Source organism: Mesoplodon bidens, assembly GCF_964165515.1.
Source record: "Mesoplodon bidens genome assembly, chromosome: 10".
NCBI classification, from domain to species: domain Eukaryota; kingdom Metazoa; phylum Chordata; class Mammalia; order Artiodactyla; family Ziphiidae; genus Mesoplodon; species Mesoplodon bidens.
This window is the reverse complement of record NC_138172.1, coordinates 3,195,324-3,217,886: the sequence shown is the minus strand read 5'-3', so window position 1 is coordinate 3,217,886 and position 22,563 is coordinate 3,195,324. Positions and strand designations below refer to the sequence as shown.

At 49.4% G+C, this 22,563-nt stretch overlaps 1 protein-coding gene and 1 long non-coding RNA gene across 4 annotated transcripts in view; one reads left to right on the top strand and one right to left on the bottom strand.

The window, feature by feature from the left end:
- XPC (XPC complex subunit, DNA damage recognition and repair factor) overlaps positions 1-22,563 on the top strand; it is a 36,427-nt gene that overhangs the window by 12,217 nt on the left and 1,647 nt on the right. For 2 of the 3 annotated variants that reach the window (XM_081247217.1, XM_081247215.1), the window contains exons 5-15: positions 352-436; positions 1,951-2,108; positions 2,385-2,505; positions 13,038-13,127; positions 14,284-15,180; positions 16,410-16,570; positions 19,071-19,152; positions 20,132-20,266; positions 20,380-20,549; positions 21,332-21,425; positions 21,935-22,024. In XM_081247217.1, the coding sequence (XP_081103343.1) occupies positions 352-436; positions 1,951-2,108; positions 2,385-2,505; positions 13,038-13,127; positions 14,284-15,180; positions 16,410-16,570; positions 19,071-19,152; positions 20,132-20,266; positions 20,380-20,549; positions 21,332-21,425; positions 21,935-22,024 (2,083 nt within the window). The remainder of the gene's footprint in view (positions 1-351; positions 437-1,950; positions 2,109-2,384; positions 2,506-13,037; positions 13,128-14,283; positions 15,181-16,409; positions 16,571-19,070; positions 19,153-20,131; positions 20,267-20,379; positions 20,550-21,331; positions 21,426-21,934; positions 22,025-22,563) is intronic. The other variant, XM_081247216.1, reaches the window with a different exon arrangement.
- LOC308624188 lies at positions 16,572-21,980 on the bottom strand. The gene is made up of 3 exons (XR_014016949.1): positions 21,873-21,980; positions 17,301-17,533; positions 16,572-16,682 (listed from the first exon to the last, which is right to left on the bottom strand). It is a non-coding gene; the product is annotated as an uncharacterized lncRNA (long non-coding RNA).

Here is a 22,563-nt window from a genome sequence, read left to right as displayed (position 1 = left end):
CAGGATGCTTGGGACACAGACATGAGAGAGATTTTACAGCAGGACAGCATCGCACAAACGAGCGTGCGCTAACTTGACATAAGGCAGTGTGGGCCGAGGAGCCGGTCCGTCCCGGGGGCGGGACACTCAGAGGGGACGTCCTGGAGGGCGGGCCCTGAAGCATGCTTGGGAGGCGTCACGGGTGCAGGTCGAGCGGAGGGAATGTCCTGGGCCAGGAATCGCGGGTGAGGAGGAGCGGGAACAGCCAGACTGCAGGTAGCACAGCCTCAGTCATTGCAGCTGAAAGGCGTTGACGGGAGAGTGGGGTCGGCCTTCACCCTTCATCCTTGGAGTTTTCAATGTGCATTGCAGTGAAAAGATAAAAATAGAGCTGGAGGCACATCTTCGGAGGATGCTGAAACGTTTCAATAAGGAAGTCCGTGAGGACACACACAAGGTACGGCGGGGAAGGAGGAGGGTGGTACGCGGGGGAACTGGGCTTTCCGTCAGCCCTGCCTCTGGGCTTGCACTCACTGTGTGACCTGGTGAGTTTCTGACTCGCTCCTGAGCAGGGGTGATAACAGTGTCTGCCTGGGGGGTGCGCGTGAGGAGTAAGCAGACAGCACGTGTAAAGCACGGAGCTCAGTGCCGGGCGGGCAGCAGGGGCTAACACCAGGCACTCTCCTCCCATCCCTTCTCTCAGCTGTTTAATAACGTTGGTTCTGATCTCAGCTAAAGTTGCTGTGGCTTCTGGCTTCAGCTGGTACTTTCCGAACACACACTGGGGCCTTAGCGAGGTGCTTGGCATTGTGGGGAGAGAGACTTGTATGAAGCTTGTTTCCTACCATTCAGGAGTTTCTGATCTCACACACAGAACAGGAAAGACATCAAAATGGAGACTCGAGACGTAGAACAAGGAAAGAGATCAGTGTGGGCCTCAGTAGCTGAGGAAGGCCTCATTTAGGAGAGAGGATGGGGCGGGTCAGGAGGAAGGATGGCACAGGGAGACGCAGAAAGGCCGAGTGGTGGCCGGGCTGGTGGGACAGCCGGGGGGCCTGCATCTAGGAGGCAGCACGCGCTGGAGGCCCATGGAGAGTGAGGCAAGGGCAGACTTTGGTTTTCCTCTGACCGGCAGCAGGCAGCGAGGGAGAGTGTAGTGATGCGGAGGGTGGAAGGGGCACTGCCTGCAGCAGCTGCAGAAGCCGAGAGGTGCGAAGAGCACAGAGTCAGGGTGGAGAGACGAGGGGAGAGCTGGCGTGGCGCCCTGACAGACCTGGCTGCCGAGCCAGGTGGCTGGGTTTCTTTTACCCCTTGGTGTTGGAGGTGACAGAAGGGCGAGGATGACTGTGCCTCCGAGATGGGAAGCTTCAGTGAGGGGAGGAGGGCGGAGCATGGGCTTCAGCAGGCCGGCTGTAGGCAGGAAGGGAGGGGGACTGCCCTGAGGGGAAATGATGCAAAGCTGAGCGGGAGGAGGCGCAGACAGCCACGTGGTCGTTTCCGGAGGCTGGGGAAGGCTGGGGTGGCGCGCAGGCGTGGGGACACGTGTGGGCCTGCGGCGGAGGCATTACACACACCGGGGTGGGGATGAGGTGCACATGGCCTGTCCCATCCCAGCTGCGACAGCGGCTCTCCCCCATTCCGTTTCCTCCTGATCTTTTTGGAGCAAACACCGGACTTTGTAACATTTCATCCACAAATCCTTCAGGATGTATCAATACCTCTAAAAGATAAGACCTCTTGAGAAAAAGGAAGTTTGTATTTTGCAGCTTTGAGATGTGATTGTTTCTTTGAGGGAAGGAGTACCTAGAGAGAAGAGGGGATGAAAAACAGAGTCTTGGGAGATGGCAGTGTTAGTATTTTTACTTTCTTGTATGTAGAAATGACAACAAATATTTCCTGTCCACAAAACGTCTTTGAATTTGGCAGCAAAAATCCCAGTGGTTTTCAGCCTTCTGTTTTCCCTCTCCCCAGGTTCACCTTCTGTGTCTGCTGGCAAATGGCTTCTATCGAAACAGCATCTGCAACCAGCCAGATCTGCGTGCCATCGGCCTCTCCATCGTCCCAACTCGCTTTACCAAAGTGCCACCTCAAGACGTGGACGTCAGCTACCTGTCAAACCTGGCGAAATGGTAGGGCCCTCCGGCCTGTCCTGCAGAGCATAGTGTAGGATTTGTGTCTCAGAGGCTGGGTGCAGGTCAGTTCCACAGACCCTCCTTGAGGGGCTGGGAAGGCTTCCCAGGGGGAGGGTGTGAGTTGGGTCTTCAGGAGTTGGCCAGACAGGCTGGGAAGAGGAGCACTGCCGGGCGGGGCTCCCAAGACACCCCGCTCTGTGTTTTGGCTGTAGAAGAACAGAGTTCCTCTTTGCCCTGACCTCTGACGCAAAGGAATGCCTGATTTCTCTCCAGGTTCATTGGAACATTTACAGTTAATGCAGACCTTTCAACCAATGAGCAGGATGGCCTGCAGACAACGCTGGAGAGAAGGTTTGCTATTTACTCTGCGAGAGACAGTGAAGAGTTGGTCCACGTGAGTGACTCCTGGCAGCACTGTTTTCATTAGGTCTGTTAGCTGGGGAATATGGCAGTCATGGGCCACATACCATTCCAGCTGTTTTACATATATTTCCTTGCTCAGTTCTCATAACATAAAAACAGGTACTGAAGCTCAGAGAGGCTAAATCACTTTCTTAGGGTCATTCGGTTGGTAGCACTGGAGACAGGATTGGGCCCACGCGTGAGGTGAAAGCTGCCCCCTCTCCTGTCTCTTACTTGGTGTCCTGGTGTATTAAAGCACTTAATTTTTGGTCAGCTGCCCTCAAGTTGTTTGCAGTATTCAAAAATCGTGTTTAAAAGTCCCAAGGAAATGTTTTTTCAAATTGGCTGCTGAAATCCTTAAGAAAGTGTTTCCTTACCTTCCAAGCTGGGTGATGACGCTGGCAGGTGGCCGTGCAGTGAGTAGGGTTCTGTCCAAAAGGAGTTGTGGCGAAGAGTTTGTGTGTAGACAGGCTTTGTCGCATGCTTAAAATACCCTTAGGTAAGGTTCTCTCTCAATAAAACAAAAATAGGCAGAAATGTGGTTTTATCCCTGGAAGATTTCTGTTGATGCATATACTTGTGTCTGAGCTTCAGATTCTGTTTAGGGAAAGAGACTTTTTGTATCATTAGAGACCAAATGACTGGCATCTTACTTCTCTTCCAATTTGGCTTGAAAAAGTGTGGGTATCTGGACAGTAATTGTGCAGTGATATCACTACCCAGAGAAAAACACTCATATTTCAGTGTCATCCTCCCAGACTTTGTTCCCACGTATATCTGTGCATATACATATTTGTTTTGTTTGTGTAGCTTTCTTTCTTTTTTTTTTTTGTTTTTTTTGCGGTACGCGGGCTTCTCGCTGCCATGGCCTCTCCCGTTGCGGAGCACAGGCTCCGGACGCGCAGGCTCAGCGGCCATGGCTCACGGGCCCAGCCGCTCCGCACCATGTGGGATCCTCCCGGACCGGGGCACGAACCCGTGTCGCCTGCATCGGCAGGCGGACTCTCAACCACTGTGCCACCAGGGAAGCCCTGTGTAGCTTTATTAAGCAAAGAAATCGTTTTTTTTAAAGAAGTAAACAATTCAGTGATACTCGGTGCATTTTCAGTGTTGTGCATCCACCACCTCTATCTGTTTTCAAAACACTCTTACTATCCCAGAAGGAGACCCTGTACCTATTACACAGTCACTCCCATTCTTCCTGCTTTTCCCACCTCCCCACGTATCTGGCAGCCACCAATTTGCATTCTCTCTCTATGGATTTACATATTTTGGATATTCCATATAAAAGAAATCACAGTACAGTCAGCATTCCTTATCTGCAGGTTCCACATTCACGGATTCAACCAACTGCCAATCAGATTTATATCTGCAGTTGGTTGAATCTGCAGATGCAGAACCGGAGGACAGAGGGAGCGCCAACTGTACTCTGCCATTTTGTATAAGGGACTTCAGCATCTGTGGATTTTGGTATCCGGCGGGGTCCTGGAACCCGTCCCCACAGATAACCGAGGGACGACTATATGTGACCTTTTGTGTCTGGCTTCTTTCACTTAGCATGCTTTCAGGGTTCATTCACGTTTGTAACATGTATCAATGTCATTCCTTTTTATGGTGAATAATATCCATTGTATGGATAGACCACATTTCACTTATCCATTCATCAATTGATGGGCGTTTAGGTTGTTTTCCATCTTTTGGCTGTTATGAAGAGTACTGCTATAAACATTGTGTGTACATATATTTATTTGGGTACTTGTTTTCAGTTCTTTTGGGTATATACCTAGAAGTAGAGTTGCTGGGTCATATGGTAATCATATGCCAAACTGTTTTACATAGCAGCTGCACCATCTTACCTTCTCACCAGCAAAGTACAAGGATTCCAGTTTCTCCAAATCATCATGAACACTTGTTATTTTCCATTTTTTGGATTATAGGCATCCTTACAGGTGTAAAGTGGTACTCACTGTGGCTTTGGTCTGCATTTTCCCAATGATTAATGATGGGTTAATGTCTTTTCATGTGTGTATCGGCCATTTGTTTATCTTTTTTGGAGAAATGTCTATTCAGGTCCTTTGCCCATTTAAAATTGGGTTCTTTGTCTTTTTCTTATTGAGTTGTAAGAGTTCTTTATATATTTCAGTTACTAGACGCCTGTCAGATATATGCTTTGCAAATATTTTCTCCCATTCTGTAGGTTGTCTTTTTACTTTCTTCATGAAGTCCTTTGATGCACAGAAGTTTTAATTCTGACAAAGTCCAATTTTCTATTTTTCTTTTTTTTCTTAATGAATTAATTTATTTTTGGCTACATCGGGTATTGCTTGCTGTGCGCGGGCTTTCTCTAGTTGCGGCGAGTGGGGGGCTACTCTTCGTTGCAGTGCGCGGGCTTCTTAATGCGGTAGCTTCTCTTGCTGCGGAGCACGGGCTGTAGGTATGCGGGCTTCAGTAGTTGTGGCACACATACTTAGTTGTTCCGCGGCATGTGGGATCTTCCCAGACCTGGGCTTGAACCCGTGTCCCCTGCACTGGCAGGCAGATTCTTAACCACTGTGCCACCAGGGAAGTCCTCTTTTGTTTCTTGTACTTTTGGTGTCATATCAAGAATTCATTGCCAAATCCCAGATCATGAAGATTTCCTCCTGTATTTCCTTCTAAGAGTTTAACAGTTTTAGCTCTTACATTTAGGTCTTTCATCCATTTTGAGTTAATGTTTTTATATGATGTAAGGTAGGTGTTCAACTTCATTCTTTTTGCACGTGGATATCCACTGGTCTGAGCACCATTTCTTGAAGAGACTAGTCTTTCAACTCTTCATTGTATTTGTTGTATTATTTTCAATATTTGTTGAAAGTTTTTCAATGGGGATGAATGGTCTTGGCACACTTATCAGAAATCAATTGGCCATAGACACTTGGGTTAATTTCTGGGCTGTCTGTTCTATTCCATTGGTCTACATGTCTGTCCTTATGCCAGTACCACACTGTTTTGATTACTGTGAATCTGTAGTAAGTTTTGAAATCGGAAGTATGAGTACAACCTCATAATGCTATTTTGGCTATTTGGGGCCCTGTGCAATTTCATGTGAATCTGATGGTCTGCTTTTCCATTTCTGCAAAAAGGCCATTGGAGTATTGATAGGGTTTGCATTGGTCCTGTACATTGATTAGGGCAGCATTGCTATCTAGTCCATATTAAGTCTGTAAACATGGCTTTTTCCTTTTATTTGCTTTTTAAATTTCTTTTAGTTGTATTTTGTAGTTTTCAGTGTACCTGTCTTTCATCTTCTTTTTTTTTTTTTTTTTAATTTATTATTTTTTTTTGCGGTACGCGGGCCTCTCACTGCTGTGGCCTCTCCCGTTGCGAAGCACAGGCTCCGGACGCGCAGGCTCAGCGGCCATGCCTCACAGGCCCAGCCGCTCCGCGGCATGTGGGATCTTCCCGGACCGGGGCACGAACCCGTGTCCCCTGCATCGGCAGGCAGACTGTCAACCACTGCGCCACCAGGGAAGCCCTCATCTTCTTGGTTAAACTTTTTTCTAGGTATGTTATTCTTTTTGATGCTATTGTAAATGGTATTGTTTTCTTAATTTCCTTCTCAGATTGTTCAGTGAAGGTGTATAAAAAAATGGCTGATTGTGTTGATCTTATACCTTGCAGCTTTGCTGAATTCATTTAGCAGTTTCTTGTGCATTCTTTGGGATTATCTATATATAAGATCTTGACCTCTGTGAATAGAGGTAGTTTTACTTCTTCTTTTCCAGTTTGGATGCCTTTTGTTTCTTGTTCTTGTCCAGTTGCTCTGGCTAGAACTTCCAGCACAGTGTAGAATAGCAGTGGCAAAAGCAGGCATCTTGTCTGGTTCTTGATATTGAGAGGGAAAGCTTTTCACTCTTTCATGACTGAGTATCTTGGTAGTTGTGGATTTTCATGTACATTCTTTATCATGTTGAAGAAGTTCCGTTATTTCTAGTTTTCTGAATGTGTTTTAATCATGAAAGTGCTTTGGATTCTGTCAGATGCTTTTTCTGTGTCAAATGAGATGATTTTGTGATTTTTCTCCCCTTCATTCTACTAACGTAGTTCATTGCATTCATGGATTTTCTGTTGATTGATTGATTGATTGACGTATAGTTGATTTACAGTATTGTGTTAGTTTCAGATTACAGCATAGTGATTTAGTGCTTTTTGCAGATTGTATTCCATTATAGCTTATTACAAGATAATGGGTATAATTCCCTGTGCTATACAGCAAATCCTTTTTGCTTATCTATTTTATGTATAGTAGTTTGTATCTGTTAATTCCATACCCTCATTTGTCCCTTTCCTCTTCTCACTCCTCCTTGGTAACCACAAGTTTGTTTTCTATATCTGTGACTCTGTTTCTGCTTTGCATATACTGTCATTTGTATTTTTTTTTTTTTTGGTTCCACGTATAGGCGGTATCATTGCCGTATTTGTCTTTCTCTGTCTGACTTATTTCACGAAGCATAATAGTCTCTAGGTTCATCCATATTGCTGCAAAGGGAAGTATTTTATTGTTTTTTTGTGGTTGAGTAATATTCCATTGTATGTATAGACCACATCTTTTTAATCCAGTCATCTGTTGATGGGTACTGGGGTTCCTTCCATGTCTTGAGTATTGTAAATAGTGCTACTATGTTCACTGGGGTGCATCTATCTTTCTGGATTAGAGGGGTTTTTTCCAGATATACCCAGGAGTGGAATTGCTGGGTCATATGATAGTTCTGTTTTTAGTTTTTTAAGGAACTTTCATACTGTTTTCCGTAATGGCTGCACCAATTTAAATTCTTACCACCAGTGTTCGGGGATTCCCTTTTCTCCACATCCTCTCCAACATTTGTTATTTGTGGGCTTTTTGATGACAGCCGTTCTGACAGGTGTGAGGTGATAGCTGACTGTGGTTTGGATTTGCATTTCCCTGATGATTAGCGATGTTGAGTATCTTTTCATGTGCCCGTTAGCCATCCGTATGTCTTCTGCCCATTGTTTGATTGGGTGGTTTGTTTTTTTTTTGTTATTGAGCTGTATGAGCTGTTTGTATATTTTGGATATTAACCCTTGTCAGCCTCATCATTTGCAAACATTTTCTCCCATTCAGTAGGTTGTCTTTTCATTTTGTTAATGGTTTCCTTTGTTGTGTAAAGCCTTTTAAGTTTAATTAGGTCCCATTTGTTTATTTTTGCTTTTATTTATTTTGCCTTAGAAGACTGATTCAAGAAAATATTGCTACAATTTATGTCGAAGAGTGTTCTGCCTATGTTCTCTTCTAGGAGTTATTTATTTATTTATTTATTTATTTATTTATTTTTGCTGTGTTAGGTCTTCGTTTCTGTGCGTGGGCTTTCTCTAGTTGCGGCAAGCGGGGGCCGCTCTTCATCGCGGTGCTCGGGCTCTCACTGTCGCGGCCTCTCTTGTTGCAGAGCACAAGCTCCAGACGTGCAGGCTCAGTAGTTGTGGCTCACAGGCCTAGTTGCTCCGTGGCATGTGGGATCTTCCCAGACCAGGGCTCGAACCCGTGTCCCCTGCATTGACAGGCAGGCACTCAACCACTGCGCCACCAGGGAAGCCCTCTTCTAGGAGTTTTATGGTTTCAGATCTTACAGTTAGGTCTTTAAGCCATTTTGAATTTATTCTTGTATGTGGTGTGAGGGAATGTTCTAATCTCATTGTTTTACATGTAGCTGTCCAGTTTTCCCAGCAACACTTGTTGAAGAAACTGCCTTTTCTCCATTGTATATTCTTGCCTCCTTTGTCATAGATTAGTTGACCATAAGTGTGTGGGTTTATTTCTGGGCTCTTTATTCTGTTCCTTTGATCTATATGTCTGTTTCTATGCCAACACCACACTGTTTTGTTTACTATAGCTTTGTAGTATAGTATAAAGTCTGGAAAGGTTATGCCTCCAGCTTTGTTCTTTTTCCTCAGGATTGCTTTGGCAGTTCTGGGTCTTTTGTGGTTCCATATACGTTTTAGGATTATCTAGTTCTGTGAAAAATGTCACGGGTATTTTGATAGGGTTGCATTAAATCTATAGGTTGCTTTGGGTAGTACATTCATGTTAACAATATTAGTTCTTCCAATCCAAGAGCATGGGATATCTTTCCATTTCTTTGAATCATCTTCAGTTCCCTTAATCAGTGTTTTATGGTTTTTAGTATATAGATCTTTTTACTTCCTTGGTTAAGTTTATTCCTAGGTTTTGTGTTCTGTGTTTTTTGGGTTTTTTTTTGGGGGGGATGCAATTTTAATAAACACGATTGCTTTTTTTACTTTGTCTGATATTTCATTGTTAGTGTATAGAAACACAGTAAATTTCCGTATATCAATCTTACATCCTGCTGCCTTGCTGAATTCACTTATTAGTTCTAATAGTTTTTATGTGGAAACTTTAGGGTTCTCTATATAGAATATCATGTCATCTGCAAATAGTGATAGTTTTACCTTTTCCCTTCCAATTTGGATGCCTTTTCTTTTTCTTGTAGCTAGGACTTCCAATATTATGTTAAATAGAAGCAGCGAGGGTGGACATCCCTGTCTAGTTCTTGAATTTATTGGGAAAGCTTTCAGTTTTTCACTGTTGTGTATTATGTTGGCTGTGGATTTGACATAGTCGGCTTTTATCATGTTGAGTTATGTACCCTCTGTACCCACTTTGGTGAGAGTTTTTATCATGAATCGTTGATTCATTTTGTTGAATGCTTTTTCTGCATTTATTGAGATGATCTTGTGATTTTTATCTATTCTTTTGTTAATGTGGTGTATCACATTGATTGATTTACATATTTTGAACCATCCTTGCAACCCTGGAGTGAATCCAACTTGAGCGTGGTATCTTTAGTATGTATTGTTGGATTCAGTTTGCTAATACTTTGTTGAGGATTTTTGCATCTATATTCATCAAAGATTTGGGGTTGTAATTTTCTTTTCTTGTAGTGTCTTTGTCTGGTTTTGGTATCCGGGTAATGGTGGTTTCATAGTATGAATATTGGAGTGTTCCCTCCTCTTCATTTTTTTGGAATAGTTTGAGAAGGATAGATTTAAGTTTTTGTTTTTGTCTTTTTGTATGTTTGGTAGAATTCCCTACTGAAGCTCTCTGGTACTGGACTTTTGTCTGCAGGGAGTTTTTTAAATTACAGATTGTATTTCACTTCTAGTGAATGGTCTGTTCAAATTGTTTCTTCTTGACTCAGTTTTGGCAGGCTGTATGTTTCTAGAAACTTGTTCACTTGTTCTGGGTTGTCCAATTTGTTGGCATATAACTGTTTGTATTCTTTCATGATTTTTTTTCTGTGGTTTCAGTTGTGGTTTCAGCCCTGACTTTGGGTTTTGTTTGTCCTTCTTTCTCTCATTCTTTTAGGTGGTAGGTTATCTCGTTTGAGATTTTTCTTGTTTTTGTGGAAGGCCTGTATTGCTGTGCGCTTCCCTCTTAGAACTGCTTTTGCTGCATCCCATAGATTTTGTAAGATTGTGTTTCTATTTTCATTTGTCTCAAGATATTTCTGATCTCCTCTTTGATTTCATCATCAACCCATTTGATTTTTAGTAGCATGTTGTTTAGTCTCCATGTGTTTGTTCTTTTCCTGTTTTCCTTTCTATGGTTGATTTCTAGTTTCTTACCGTTGTGGTGAGAAAAGATGCTTGAAAATATTTCTGTCCTCTTAAACTTGTTGAGGCTTGTTTTGTGACTTAGTATGTGTCTATCCGTAAGAATGTCCCATGCTGGCTTGAAAAGAATGTGTATTTGGTGTTTTTCTTATTTAGTGTCCTGTACATATCTATTAAGTACAGTTGGTCCATTGTGTCATTTAGGACCTCTGTTGCCATACTGATTTTCTGTCTGGATGATCTGTTCATTGATGTAGGTGGGATGTTACAGTCCTCTATTATTATTGTAGTCCTGTGAATTTCTCCTTTTACGTCTTTTAATATTTGCTTTATATATTTAGGTGCTCCTGTATTGGAAACGTGTATGTGAACAAGTGTAATATGCTGTTGTATTGATGCCTTTATTGTTATGTAATATCCTTGTCTGTCTTTATGGTCTTTGCTTTGAAGTCTACTTTGTCTTTTGTTAAGTATTGCTATGCCCGCTTGCTTGTTTCCATTTGCGTGAAATATCTTTTTCCATACTTCACTTTCAGTCTGTGTGCGTCTTTCGCCATGAAGCGAGTCTCTTGTGGCAGCATATTGTAGGTTCTATGTAAAATTCACTGCTTAGCTGCTGCACGTTGTTGAGGTGCCACGTGCGGCATGCGCTGGACACTGTCTTCCCAGCGTGCCCAGTGGCCCCTGTGTGTGCACTGAGGGGAGTCTTCACAGTCCCACCTGGATCACATCCCAGGCACCCCGTTTGCCTCTGCGCAGCTAGACCCAGTCTCTGCGCACTGATCTCACGCCAGGCCGTGGTGTGGAGTGAGCGGAGCCAGGGCATTCGCCCCTTTGAATTGGGAAGTGTGGGGAGGCAGCTGCCACCAGTGCAGGTCTCTCTGTCCTGGTTGTTAGCAAGCCAGCCCGCGTGCTCCTCTTGAGTAGAGTCTAGGCTTCTCCAGCCCTCCTGTCTGTCTCAGTGGGCTTCCCAGCAGGAAGGGGACTCCCCAGGGCAAGCAGAGAAGGTGTGTGCCGGTCCCAACCTGGTACCTTTCTTTTTTCCATCCTACCCGATTACATGGAGATCTTTCTTGCAGCTTTGGTTATGGGAGATCTTCTGTGAGTTTCCAGTTAGTTTTCTGTGGGAGTTGTTGTTCATGTAGATGTGTTTTTGGTGTGTTTGTAGGGGGAGGTGAGCTCCACGTCCTCATACTCTGCTGTCTTGATCCCCCTCTGTTGGGAAGGCTTGATTTTTGACTCAGTCTCTCATTATAGGTCTCTTCAGAGTCTCTATTTTCTCTTGAGTTAGTTTTGGTAATTTGTATGTTTCTAGGATTTGTCCTTTTCACTTGGGTCACCTTGTATTTAGTGTAGGGATCATACAGTTTTGTAATTTAAATTTTTTCTTCAGTGACGTACTTGTGAAAGGTGGTGACCACGCGTCTTTGTGAGGCACCGGGTCGCTTCCAGAGCGCTGTCGTGTACCTGACCTTATCCAGTCTTCCCTGTGGTCTTGTGAGGAGGAGGAGATGGGGATGTTCTGGATGGAGGTTCTAGGTTTAAACCATCATTCTGCCAGCCACCTGCTGGTGCTCGGTTTCCCTGCCTTTTACACCCGTGCCCCTGCGCCACCCACACACTGAGAAAGTGAGGAGCCAAGCAACACTCATACGGTGTGCACTGTGCCAGTTAATAGTGTGTTGTCAGCCACACTGTAGGGATGAGTTCTCTTTTCCACGTTTTCCCACTGATGCCCTTTTCCTGTCCCAGGATGCAGTCCAGGCATTAGTGATCTTGTCGCCCCAGCGCCCCATCCTCTCCAGGCCATGACAGTGTCCCAATCCTCCTGGACACTCCTGAGGAGTGCTGCTTAGGAATTTTGTAGAGTTCCTCAATTTGGGTTTCTTTGATGTTTTCTCATCCCCCGTTTTTAACTTCAGAAGAAACAAGGCAAAAGTAGTTACTTTTTTCAATATAACTGGCTTTTCACAGAAAACCTGCCTTCTTGTTACTGACTTTTGCTCTTGCTTTCCGAGGAGGGAAAAATGACTGTAGTGATTCATGAGGACGCCGGGACCCTGAGGTCTGTGTGGGAAGATCTTGCTCACGTGCTGTCCCACTGTTGTTGTTTTGGAGGTTAATTCCCATGAGGAGGCTCCCATCCTTCCAAGTTCACAGAATTTTTAGAGCTGCAGCCTCTGGTGGAAAGATTCGCTCTGGGGAGGTTGAGTGCACGGGAGGGATTCTCGGGCCTGATGATGATGATGCCTTTTCTCTCAAAGTGGTATCTTGCTTTATTGTTTTATCACAAACACAACACATGTTGAAAACAGGACAATCAGAAGATAGGTAAGCCAGAAAAAAACCAAACACCTATAAACACCCATAACCCAATATGGATGCTTTTCCAAATATACATACATGTTTATGTCTGGATGCGATTTTTTCTTACAAAAATTAACATAACTCCTTAAAAAACAAACATTTCTTTTCCTTTAATATATGGTTACCTTTCCCCATTTTTCTACAAAGATAAATCTGTACAGCATCTTTTTTTTTTTTTGCGGTACTTGGGCCTCTCACTGTCGTGGCCTCTCCCGTTGCGGAGCACAGGCTCCAGATGCGCAGGCTCGGCGGCCATGGCTCACAGGCCCAGCCGCTCCGCGGCATGTGGGATCTTCCCAGACCGGGGCACGAACCCATGCTCCCTGCATCGGCAGGCGGACCCCCAACCACCGCGCCACCAGGGAAGCCCCTACAGCTCATTTTAATAGTGTTGAGGGTTCCAGGCTTCTACTGTTAGACAGTTTGGTTGTTTCCCTTTTAAAAACAGGCACCACAACAAACAGCATGGAATTATGCAAATCCTTAATTCTTTCCTGAGGATAAGCATGTTGTTCTTTTCCATTATAGATATTTTTACTGATTCTCCGGGCCCTGAATCTCCCTACCCGACTCGTACTGTCTCTACAGCCAATTCCTCTGAAGTTATCAGCAGCGAAGGTGAGGTTCCCAGGGCTTCCAGAGAAAAGAGTAGTTGGTCAGGGAGGAGTGAGAAATTATGAGACTTAAAGCAAACAGATCTGCTCATTAGACGATTTTTAAAAATCCGTCTTCGTGGAGCACGGTTCCTCTGCGCCTGCCTGGCACAGGCCCTGTGCTGGGAAGACTGGGCGCCTGGGTGGGCATCTAGCAGCTGGGCTTTGTGTGCGTAGAGGGGCCTGCGAGAGCCTGGGCTCCATCGTGCTCTGGTTTCTGTTCTGTAAATGGTAGAATAAAAAGGTCCTGGTCGTCCTCAGCGGTGTGGAGAGAGGACGGTGAGGACTCAGAACTCTGCCGTCATCCAAGGAGGCTGAACACTGCTCCTTGGGGTGCTGGCATCGTCCGAAATTCGGTCCAGAAGTCAAGTTTAATAATTTCTGAATTCTTAATGCTGTGACTTTGTTTGCAAAATGCCTTATATGCAAGGTGGGTACTATTGCTGAGGAAACTGTGACTCAGAGGTTACATAATTTATCCGAATCACATAAAAAATGAGAAAGCAGGGCTTCCCTGGTGGCGCAGTGGTTGAGAATCTGCCTGCCAATGCAGGGGACACAGGTTCGAGCCCTGGTCTGGGAAGATCCCACATGCCGCAGAGCAACTGGGTCTGTGAGCCACAGCTACTGAGCCTGCGCGTCTGGAGCCTGTGCTCTGCAACAAGAGAGGCCGTGACAGTGAGAGGCCCGCGCACCGCGATGAGGAGTGGCCCCTGCTCGCCACAACTAGAGAAAGCCCTCGCACAGAAACGAAGACCCAACACAGCCATAAATAAATAAATAAATAAATATTTAAAAAATTAAAAAAAAAAAAAAAAAAAAAAAATGAGAAAGCAGAAGTGGAGTTTGAACCCGGGTTTGTCTGTTTCCACATCCTGTGCTCTTTTCCCTGTGCTACACTTTGTATTGAAAAGAATTAGAGTGTGGCCTTATTTAAGGTGCTGCAGAATTTAGTGACTGCTTTCTTACAACCCTGGAGGGTAGCCAGCCTGTCACTGTCTGAGCCGGGAACGTCTTGTGTACACTGGTGTTCCAGTGTGACTTAGCCCCGTTAGATGCCAGAGTCTTTATTGTATCATTAGCAAAAAAAGAAAATGCAAATATTTCCTATTCTGTTTAAGGGAAAGAAACCTTCCAAGGAGAGATCCACAGAGGGACCTGCAGGCTCCTCAGAAACTTCCAGCCAAGTTCCTGGAAAGCCAAGCAAACCAGAGACCAGCAGAGGAAGCAGACGAGAGGACACGTCTTCTGAGGGCACTGGCAGTGCACACGCCAAAGCGAAGGGGAGCAAGGCGGCTGCCATGAGGAGGAAGCGGAGAGAGCCCTCCTCCAGCAGGGAAGAGGAGGGCAAGGCCGGGGGGCAGACGGAGGGGACCCAGAGGCGTTCGCGGGGCCGGGAGCGGCGGGCGGCCGCAAGGGTGTCTTACAAAGAGGAGAGTGGGAGTGACAAGGCCAACAGCGGCTCTGACTTTGAGCTCTCCAGCTCAGACAGCCATCGCCCATCCGACGAGGATTCTGAGCCAGGCCTTCCAAGGCAGAGGAGGGCCACCGCCCCTCAGAGGATGAAGGTGGGGTCCAAGAGGGAGTCCAGGTCCCCGCGTGGAAGCCACCGTCAGCCCCCTGGCTTTCCAGAAGCATCTGTAAGCGCTTCCGGCAGTAAGCGTAAGAGAGGCAAGCATAAGATGCCCGTGGATGGTGAGGAGGCAGACGGCCAGAGAGCAGCTGGTGTGGACCAGTGGCTGGAGGTGTTCTCTGAGCGGGAGGAGAAGTGGGTGTGCGTGGACTGTGTGCACGGTGTAGTGGGCCAGCCCCGGACCTGCTACCAGTACGCCACCAAGCCTGTGACCTACATCGTGGGCATTGACGGTGACGGCTGGTTGCGCGATGTCACACAGAGGTACGACCCTGCCTGGATGACGGTGACCCGAAAGTGCCGGGTTGATGCCGCGTGGTGGGCCGAGGCCCTGCGACCCTACCGGAGCCCGCTGGTGGAGAGGGAGCAGAGGGAGGACCAGGAGGTGAGGCCTTGCGCACGCGCACCTGCTGGATGCCCAGCCCCGTGTTGTATTTTTACCTCATTTAATTATCACAGCAACAGTACAAAGCTGGGGTTATCGTGGCCTTAATTTTACCAGCTAAACATTTAGAATCTGAGAGATGAGCCAACCTGGTATTTGAACCCAGGATGCTCTGGCTTCAAAGCCTGTGTACTTTCAGTTATTGCCCAGTTATAAATTTGGAGCTTTAAGTCAGGTAAGTAGTCCTGAGTGAAAGAGGAAAACACGCAGTAATATAATTGTTCCCCCTCTCAGCGTGAGCACGCGCAGAGGTGTGCACGCCAGCACCCCTGCGCCGACCCAGAACACTCAGCTCCCAGGAGGAGGGCTGAGGAGATGGCCTGTCTGTTGAGGGGCGCCCTGGGGGGCGGCTTCTGGAGCAGCAGCGCGTCCCTGAGTCGCGGGACAGCCATGGGCCCGGAAGAGGGCCCGGGGCTTGTGCAGGGCCGCCCGCAGGGTGGGCAGACTTGCTGGAGAATTATTCCTGGTTCCCTGGGGCAGGGAGTCGTCCCTGTGCACTGCATCGCTCAGGGTGTGGCTCAGAGGTGACAGGGTCGTGGGAGTCGTGCAGAGCGTATTGTGACTCACCTAGTTCAAGGGCGTGTCATGCAAGCTGGCCAAGTGGGGTCCCTCCTGCTCCCCACTTGCCACTCCTCCTTTGTCTGTCAGGCTTTGAAGAGACGCTGCGGGGAAGTGCAGGAGACCTGGTGAGTGGGATGCAGGTGAGAGCAGTGGGGTTGCCTGCGGGGAGCTAGGCTCCTCGAGGCAGCAGGGAGAACAGGTGTTGATCGTGGTGGGCGGAGGAGGTGTGAGTGCTCCTTCTGGGCGGAGGAGGTGTGAGTGCTCCTTCTGGTTTCCGGGGCAGCCGAGCCGCTGAACCCGTGTCGCAGAATTGTGGTGTCACTTGAGGTGAGGCCTCCTCCCGAGGAAGGCTCTGCTCGGGCCGGCCGAGGCGTCAGAGGGCAGGGATGACTTTTCCGTTGCTGCGAGCCGCAGGATTACCAGCCCCTGCGGAGCTTCCGAGGCACCTAAACCCGTGGGACAGAACGCCAGGTCACAGCGTGGTGCGGCGGCCCTGGGGCCCCGAAAGCCCCACGGCACCGTCAGTTACCTGGGCAAGTTCGGGGGTCACTGCCCACCTCCCTCCCTCTCCGAGCACCACGCCCAACATCGTCTCTCGGCCTCTGCAGTTTCAGGCGAGGCACCTGGACCAGCCTCTGCCCACCGTCATAGGCACGTACAAGAACCACCCTCTGTACGCCCTCAAGAGGCACCTCCTCAAGTACCAGGCCATCTACCCTGAGACGGCTGCCATCCTTGGGTACTGCCGCGGAGAGGCTGTCTACTCCAGGTGAGGAGACGCCCGGCGGCCCGGGATTAGCAGCCTTCGCGGGGCTGGGCTTCGAGCTTCACGGTGTGCGCAGGCCGTTTGTGGGCGGGGGGCACGGCAGAGAGGTTGTGGCCTGGAAATGAAAACCACGGGGATTAAAAGGTCAGCAGGGGGAGAAAAGTTATAGGGGGAAAGATACGTAGGACAGATAAGGTTTATATGGGGCAATAAGAAAACACATCCCAAAAACAGAAGTCAAAAAACATGCAAAAGGAAGGAATAAAGGATTTGATAATGAAACTTAAAATGAGCGGATATTTTAATGGGGACAGAGTTTCAGTTTGGGAAGAGGAGAAAGTTCTGGAGATGATGGTGGTGATGGTTACCTAACAGTGTGAATGTACTTGATGCCACTGAGCTGTAGACTCGGAAAATGGTTCAGAGGGTAAATTTTATCTTATGTGTGTTTTTTCCCACAGTAAAAAGAAATTGCCAAAGAAGGGGGGGAGGGGAACAGCATAGAAAATAAACATAAAATATATACAAAGTTAAAACTGAGAAAAATGTAATAAACTTGAGGTGAGTCAGAATTAACAATGGAAGTAGAAATTTAAGAAATGTTAAATAGAAAGAAAATAAGTGATTTTTAGAAACTCTAAAAGACCAAGACCAAGATGCAAGATCACAAAATAGAGGATGTTCTTAATAAACGGGAAAAGAAAGACAGAAAAGGAAACTTAGGGAAACTCACAGGAGTAGGTGGCTCAACTCCTCTGCCTGAGGGCTACCTCCTGCAGCTCAGCCCCGAGGGGAGTCATCCCCGACCCTCCGGTTAGGGTCACTGTGGGAGCTTTCTGTCCCCTGGCTGGTCAGGCAGGGGCCCAGCTGCCGACAGTCAGCGTCCAGAGCCTGGCGACCTCAATGGAGGATACAGCACAGGTGTCCTCACGTACAGACGACATCTGGTGGGAAGGGGGTCCCTGCCTGGAGGAAGTTTTAGAGGCAGACTTTTTTTGTTTTTAATGTAATAAAATATACAGAACAGAATTTACCATTTAACCGTTTTAAGTGTCCAGTAGTACTAAGTACATTCACATTGCTGTGCAGCCATCACCACCATCTCCAGAACTTTTCTGCCTTCCCAAACTGTCCCCATCAGCGCTAACCCCCCTCCCCCCACCCAGGCCCTGGTAACCACCCTCTAGTTTCTGTCTCTGTGAGTCTGACTCCTCCAGGCACCTCATAGAAGTGGAACCTACAGCATTTGCCCTTTTGTGAGTGGCATCCATTGATGGACACTTGTGTTGCTTCCCCTTTTGGCTGTTGTGTTTAGTGCTGCTGTGAACATGGGTGCACAGACATCTCTTGAGACCCTGCTTTCAGTCCTTTTGGATGTATATGCCCGGAAGTAGGATTTCTGCATCACATGGTGATTGTTTAGCTTTGTAAAGAACCTCCACACTGTTTTCTGTAGTGGCTGCGTCATTTTACGTCCCCCAGCAGAGCATGAAGCTCGCAGTGTCTCTACATTCTTGCCAGTTCTTGTTTTCTGTTTCTTGAGTAGTGTCCTCATAGATGTAAAGTGGTTAGAAGCTGAGATTTATTCTGAACGGGCTGTCTGTGCCCACTTCCCTCTGCTATCCTTGTGAATGTCCAGACGATGCCCACCTGCTTGCCCCTTCTCCGCTCCTACCGGAAGACCACGACCGTGACAGTCACTCCTTCAGGCAGAGATGTGCCCCTGTGGTGGGCACGCGTGTGGAGCCCTTGCCTCTGGTCCCCCCAGCAGCTTGTGAGGCAGGGAGGCAGCGCTCACCGTTCCTGATGGATCGGGGGTCACCCCGCTAGGAAGGGGCTCAGAGGAGGTGTGACCTTGTCCGGTGCGCTGTGCTGGACGTCAGCCTCAGCCCGGGGGCAGGCGAAGGGCCGGATGTCCGCACCAGAGGAGCTTAGTGCCCTTGCTCCTTGGAGCCCTACTGAAGAGCGGCCTTGCTGAAGGCTCAGCAGGAAGCAGCTGGAATGTGAGGCGGGGTGTGGCTCTAAGCTGGGAAGGAGAGCGAAGCCAGAGCCCGGTGGAACCAATTGTTCTGTGTGCGTTCATCCTAGCCTGTGTACTTTGTCAGCTTACTGTCGTCTCCGTGTTGTCCTCTTCTGGCTTCCCCACCCCTTCTCTGGACACTCGTCCCTCCCTCCCCCTCTCTGGTATTCAGGAGCAGACCAGACCCTGGGTGAGGGCTTGCACCTGTGCTGCTGGGCCCTTCCGGCGGGAGGAGGGGGAAGGCACCATGGGAAGCCATTTAGTTTGGGATTTGTGAGTGGATGCACCCGCCCCCACCGCGAGACAGCAAGTGTCTGTTAACTGTGGGCCTGAGGTGGGCCCCTGGTGCCCGGGGAGACACTCCAGGGCCGAGCTCCCCCTTCTCCTGGGGGGGCCAGAGGAGGCAGCCAGGCCCTGCAGGCTACTGGGCACGGGGTGCTTCAGTGGGTGTGAACCCTGTCTTGTCTCCCGTTGGCTCCATAGGGACTGCGTGCACACCCTGCACTCCAGGGACACGTGGCTGAAACAGGCCCGAGTGGTGAGGCTTGGAGAAGTGCCCTACAAGGTAACAACCGCGGGACTGTGGGCTGCCGCGCACGTGTGGGGACAGACTGTTCTGGCTTGAGAGGATCAGAGGAGAGCATCTTAACTGAGGGCTTTGTTAAGAGATGGGCCTTCCCGAGCACGCAGGAAATCTAGGCCGGCAAGCAGCCCTCCAGGCCCCGGTGTTGTGGGTCAGAACCTTGGCCTTGTGGGTCAGAACCATGTCACCCATTTGTTCTGAGAGGCCGGAGCCCTGCCTGGCGTGGACAGGCCCACCCGCCCTCACTGTCCCTTTGTTTTGCATGTATGTGATCTTTGCTGAGTCTCACAGGAGTTAGCATCAGGGTGCCCGTTGTACAGATGAGAAAACAGGAGCTCAGAAAGGGAAACCTGTCCAAGGCCTGAGCTAGTGAGATGGCAGTGTGCAGCCCCAATGCCTCGTTCCCTCTCTGGCCGGTCAGCTGCCCACAGACGTGTGAATTCAGCGCAGACCGCACAGGCTGTCACGGGACACAGGGCCCGCTTCAGCCAGCGGAGGACAGTGGCCAGTCATGAGACACAGTCGCTTTTCTTTGTCAGATCCCTGGGAGGAGCCCTTCGCGTTGTGAGACCCAGGGAGCTGGGCCGGGGCGCAGGGGCCTCTGGTTGGTGGGAAGGGGCTGAGGCATGGGGAGCCGGTCACTGCCCAAAGCAGGCCCGTCCCTCACCGGCCACAGGAACATCTCTGAGTCCCAACTTCCTCTTCAGTGATGGACGCCAAACACAGCATAGCTGTTCAAGACACAGGCTCTGGCCTCTACAAGCTGTGTGACTGTAGGTGAATTGTTTACACCTCCTAGGCTGCTATAAAATGGAGGTGATAATAGACTCTACCTCCTGGGTTTGTTGAAAAGATTTAAGTTATCAATACACAGAAGCACTGAGAACAGTGCCCGGTGTACAGTGAACGCTCAGGAAGTGGTCACCTTTGTTATAAGCTGTGGCTGTCCCCTCGGCTGTAGGTTGTAAAAGGCTATTCCAACCGGGCCCGGAGAGCCCGCCTGGCTGAGCCGCAGCTGCAGGACCACAATGACCTGGGCCTGTTTGGCAAGTGGCAGACCGAGGAGTACCAGCCGCCGGTGGCCGTGGACGGGAAGGTAAGGGCCGCGCTCAGTGGTACCAGGCCACCTGGTAGGTAAGGGCCACGCTCAGTCGGTACCAGGCCACCTCCCTCTGCGGCCAGCCAGACCCAGTGTGCCACCCTCCGCAGGTCCCCCGGAACGAATTTGGCAACGTGTACCTCTTCCTGCCCGGCATGATGCCTGTTGGCTGCGTCCAGCTGAACCTGCCCAACTTGCACCGCGTGGCCCGAAAGCTGAACATTGACTGTGCCCAGGCTGTTACGGGCTTCGATTTCCACAAAGGCTACTCCCATCCCATGTGCGTGAGGGGCCTCCCGTGGAGGCCAGAAGGGGTGGGGGGAAGTTATGGAGAAGGGGCGGGAGGTTGGTGTGGGGCTGGCGGGGGTTGAGGCCCAGTGGCTCTTATTTTTAAGGCCTTTTTTTTTTTTTTTTTTTTTTTTTTTTTTTTTTTGCGGTACGCGGGCCTCTCACTGTTGTGGCCTCTCCCGTTGCGGAGCACAGGCTCTGGAAATGCAGGCTCAGCGGCCATGGCTTACGAGCCCAGCCACTCCGTGGCATGTGGGATCTTCCCGAACCAGGGCACAAACCCGTGTCCCCTGCAGCGGCAGGCGGACTCTAAACCACTGCGCCACCAGGGAAGCCCTAAGGTTTTACTCTGGATTTGCAAAATCAGCCTTAACCCTCGATGTTTTATACTTTTACTCTGGCTTCCAACCAGAGGCTGCGAAACCAGTGAAAGCTGCGAAACCAGCATCCTAACGACGTGGATTAACACACTGTTCTGGGGGTGGTCAGGGTGACTGAGTAGGGTCAGCATCCTTCCTGGTTGGTGACCTCTGTCCTGCCCTGCAGTGGGGGTGGGGAGGGGCTGGGGAAGAGCTCACAGCCTGGGGTCCACGGGCCTGCCTTCTGCATGGGTGGTGTCTGCCAGCAGCTGTGGCTGGGATTGTGGACTGCTGACCTTGGAAGTACTTCAGGGCCCCAAGTGCTTAGGAGCAGCCCACTGTCCCCCGTGGAGGGGAGTGGAGAGGCCAGAGCAGACCCAGACTCGAGAGAGACCATCTGTGTTGATCCCCACAGAACCGATGGCTACATAGTCTGTGAGGAATATAAAGATGTGCTCCTGGCCGCCTGGGAGAACGAGCAGGCGCTCATTGAGAAGAAGGAGAAGGAGGTGAGCAGGCAGGGCCTGGGTGGGGCCAGGACGGGGAAGCACAAAGGCGGGGAGCACACACAGTGGAGGTGGTGTTCCCTCCAGCCTCCCTCACGCCACGTGTAAGAGGAGAGGAGAGCCCGGGCTCAGCCCTCTTTCTGGCTCTTTCTTCCTGGGAGGCACCGGGGAGCCAGCACTGAGCAACGACCTGCCTGCCCCTCAGAACCCTGTCTCTGTCCACTGTCTGCCTGGATCCAGGCTCCGGGGCCGCTACCCCTGCTGCCGACACCTGCCTCTGTTAAAAGGAGCTGCCCGTGGTCCAGGTCCTGGACCCCCTCCTCCACTAAACACTTTACAGTTGGTAACAATTAAGAAGAGGTTTTTGGTTTTGGTGCCTTTTGTGTGTAGCACTTTATGAATCACACCTGGTATGGTTGAGAAACTATTTTAACCTGAAGCGTTCGTTACCTGTATCTTTATGTTCCTGAAACGGCAGCCTACGGTGTTTTCCATTCTGTTTGCTTTTGCAGAAACGGGAGAAGCGGGCTCTGGGGAACTGGAAGCTGCTGGTCAAAGGGCTGCTCATCCGGGAGCGGCTGAGGCTTCGCTATGGGGCTCAGGTCAGGGTGGTCCTTGGAGGATACGCCAGGTTTGGGGGGCGGGTAGGGAACCAGAGGCCGATTCTGCTCAAAGATCAAGTCAGCTCTGTTCTGGTGCCACAGACCTGTGTCTCTCAGGCCCTGCGTCCTGTCCACGTTGAGAAAGGTGCCCAAGGTGTCCTGGAGTCAGGCTTCGGCTGCTCTGCCAGCCCCGCCCTGTCTGCACGAGAGGGTGCCCGCTATGGGTTGGATCTGGTGCTGAGCCCACTCGGGGTGGGGGACAGGTGTCTGCATCTCCTGGCCTTGTGCTACCCCTGGGGCTGTGACCACCCCCAGGCCCACAGGTGCTCATTCAGGCCCCTCTCACAGCCCCTGCAGGCTCCCATGGGGGCACAGAGGCCCCCCAGACATAGTCACGTGGAGTGGTCAGAGACGCACAGACACCCTCTGGGGCAGCTGCGACCCCACGCACGGCTCTCCCTGCCCTCCCCAGCCTGTCCTCGCAGCAGTGGGCACAGAGCGCTGGTGCTGTGCGTTCGTGCACTTGTTCTGTTCAGAAA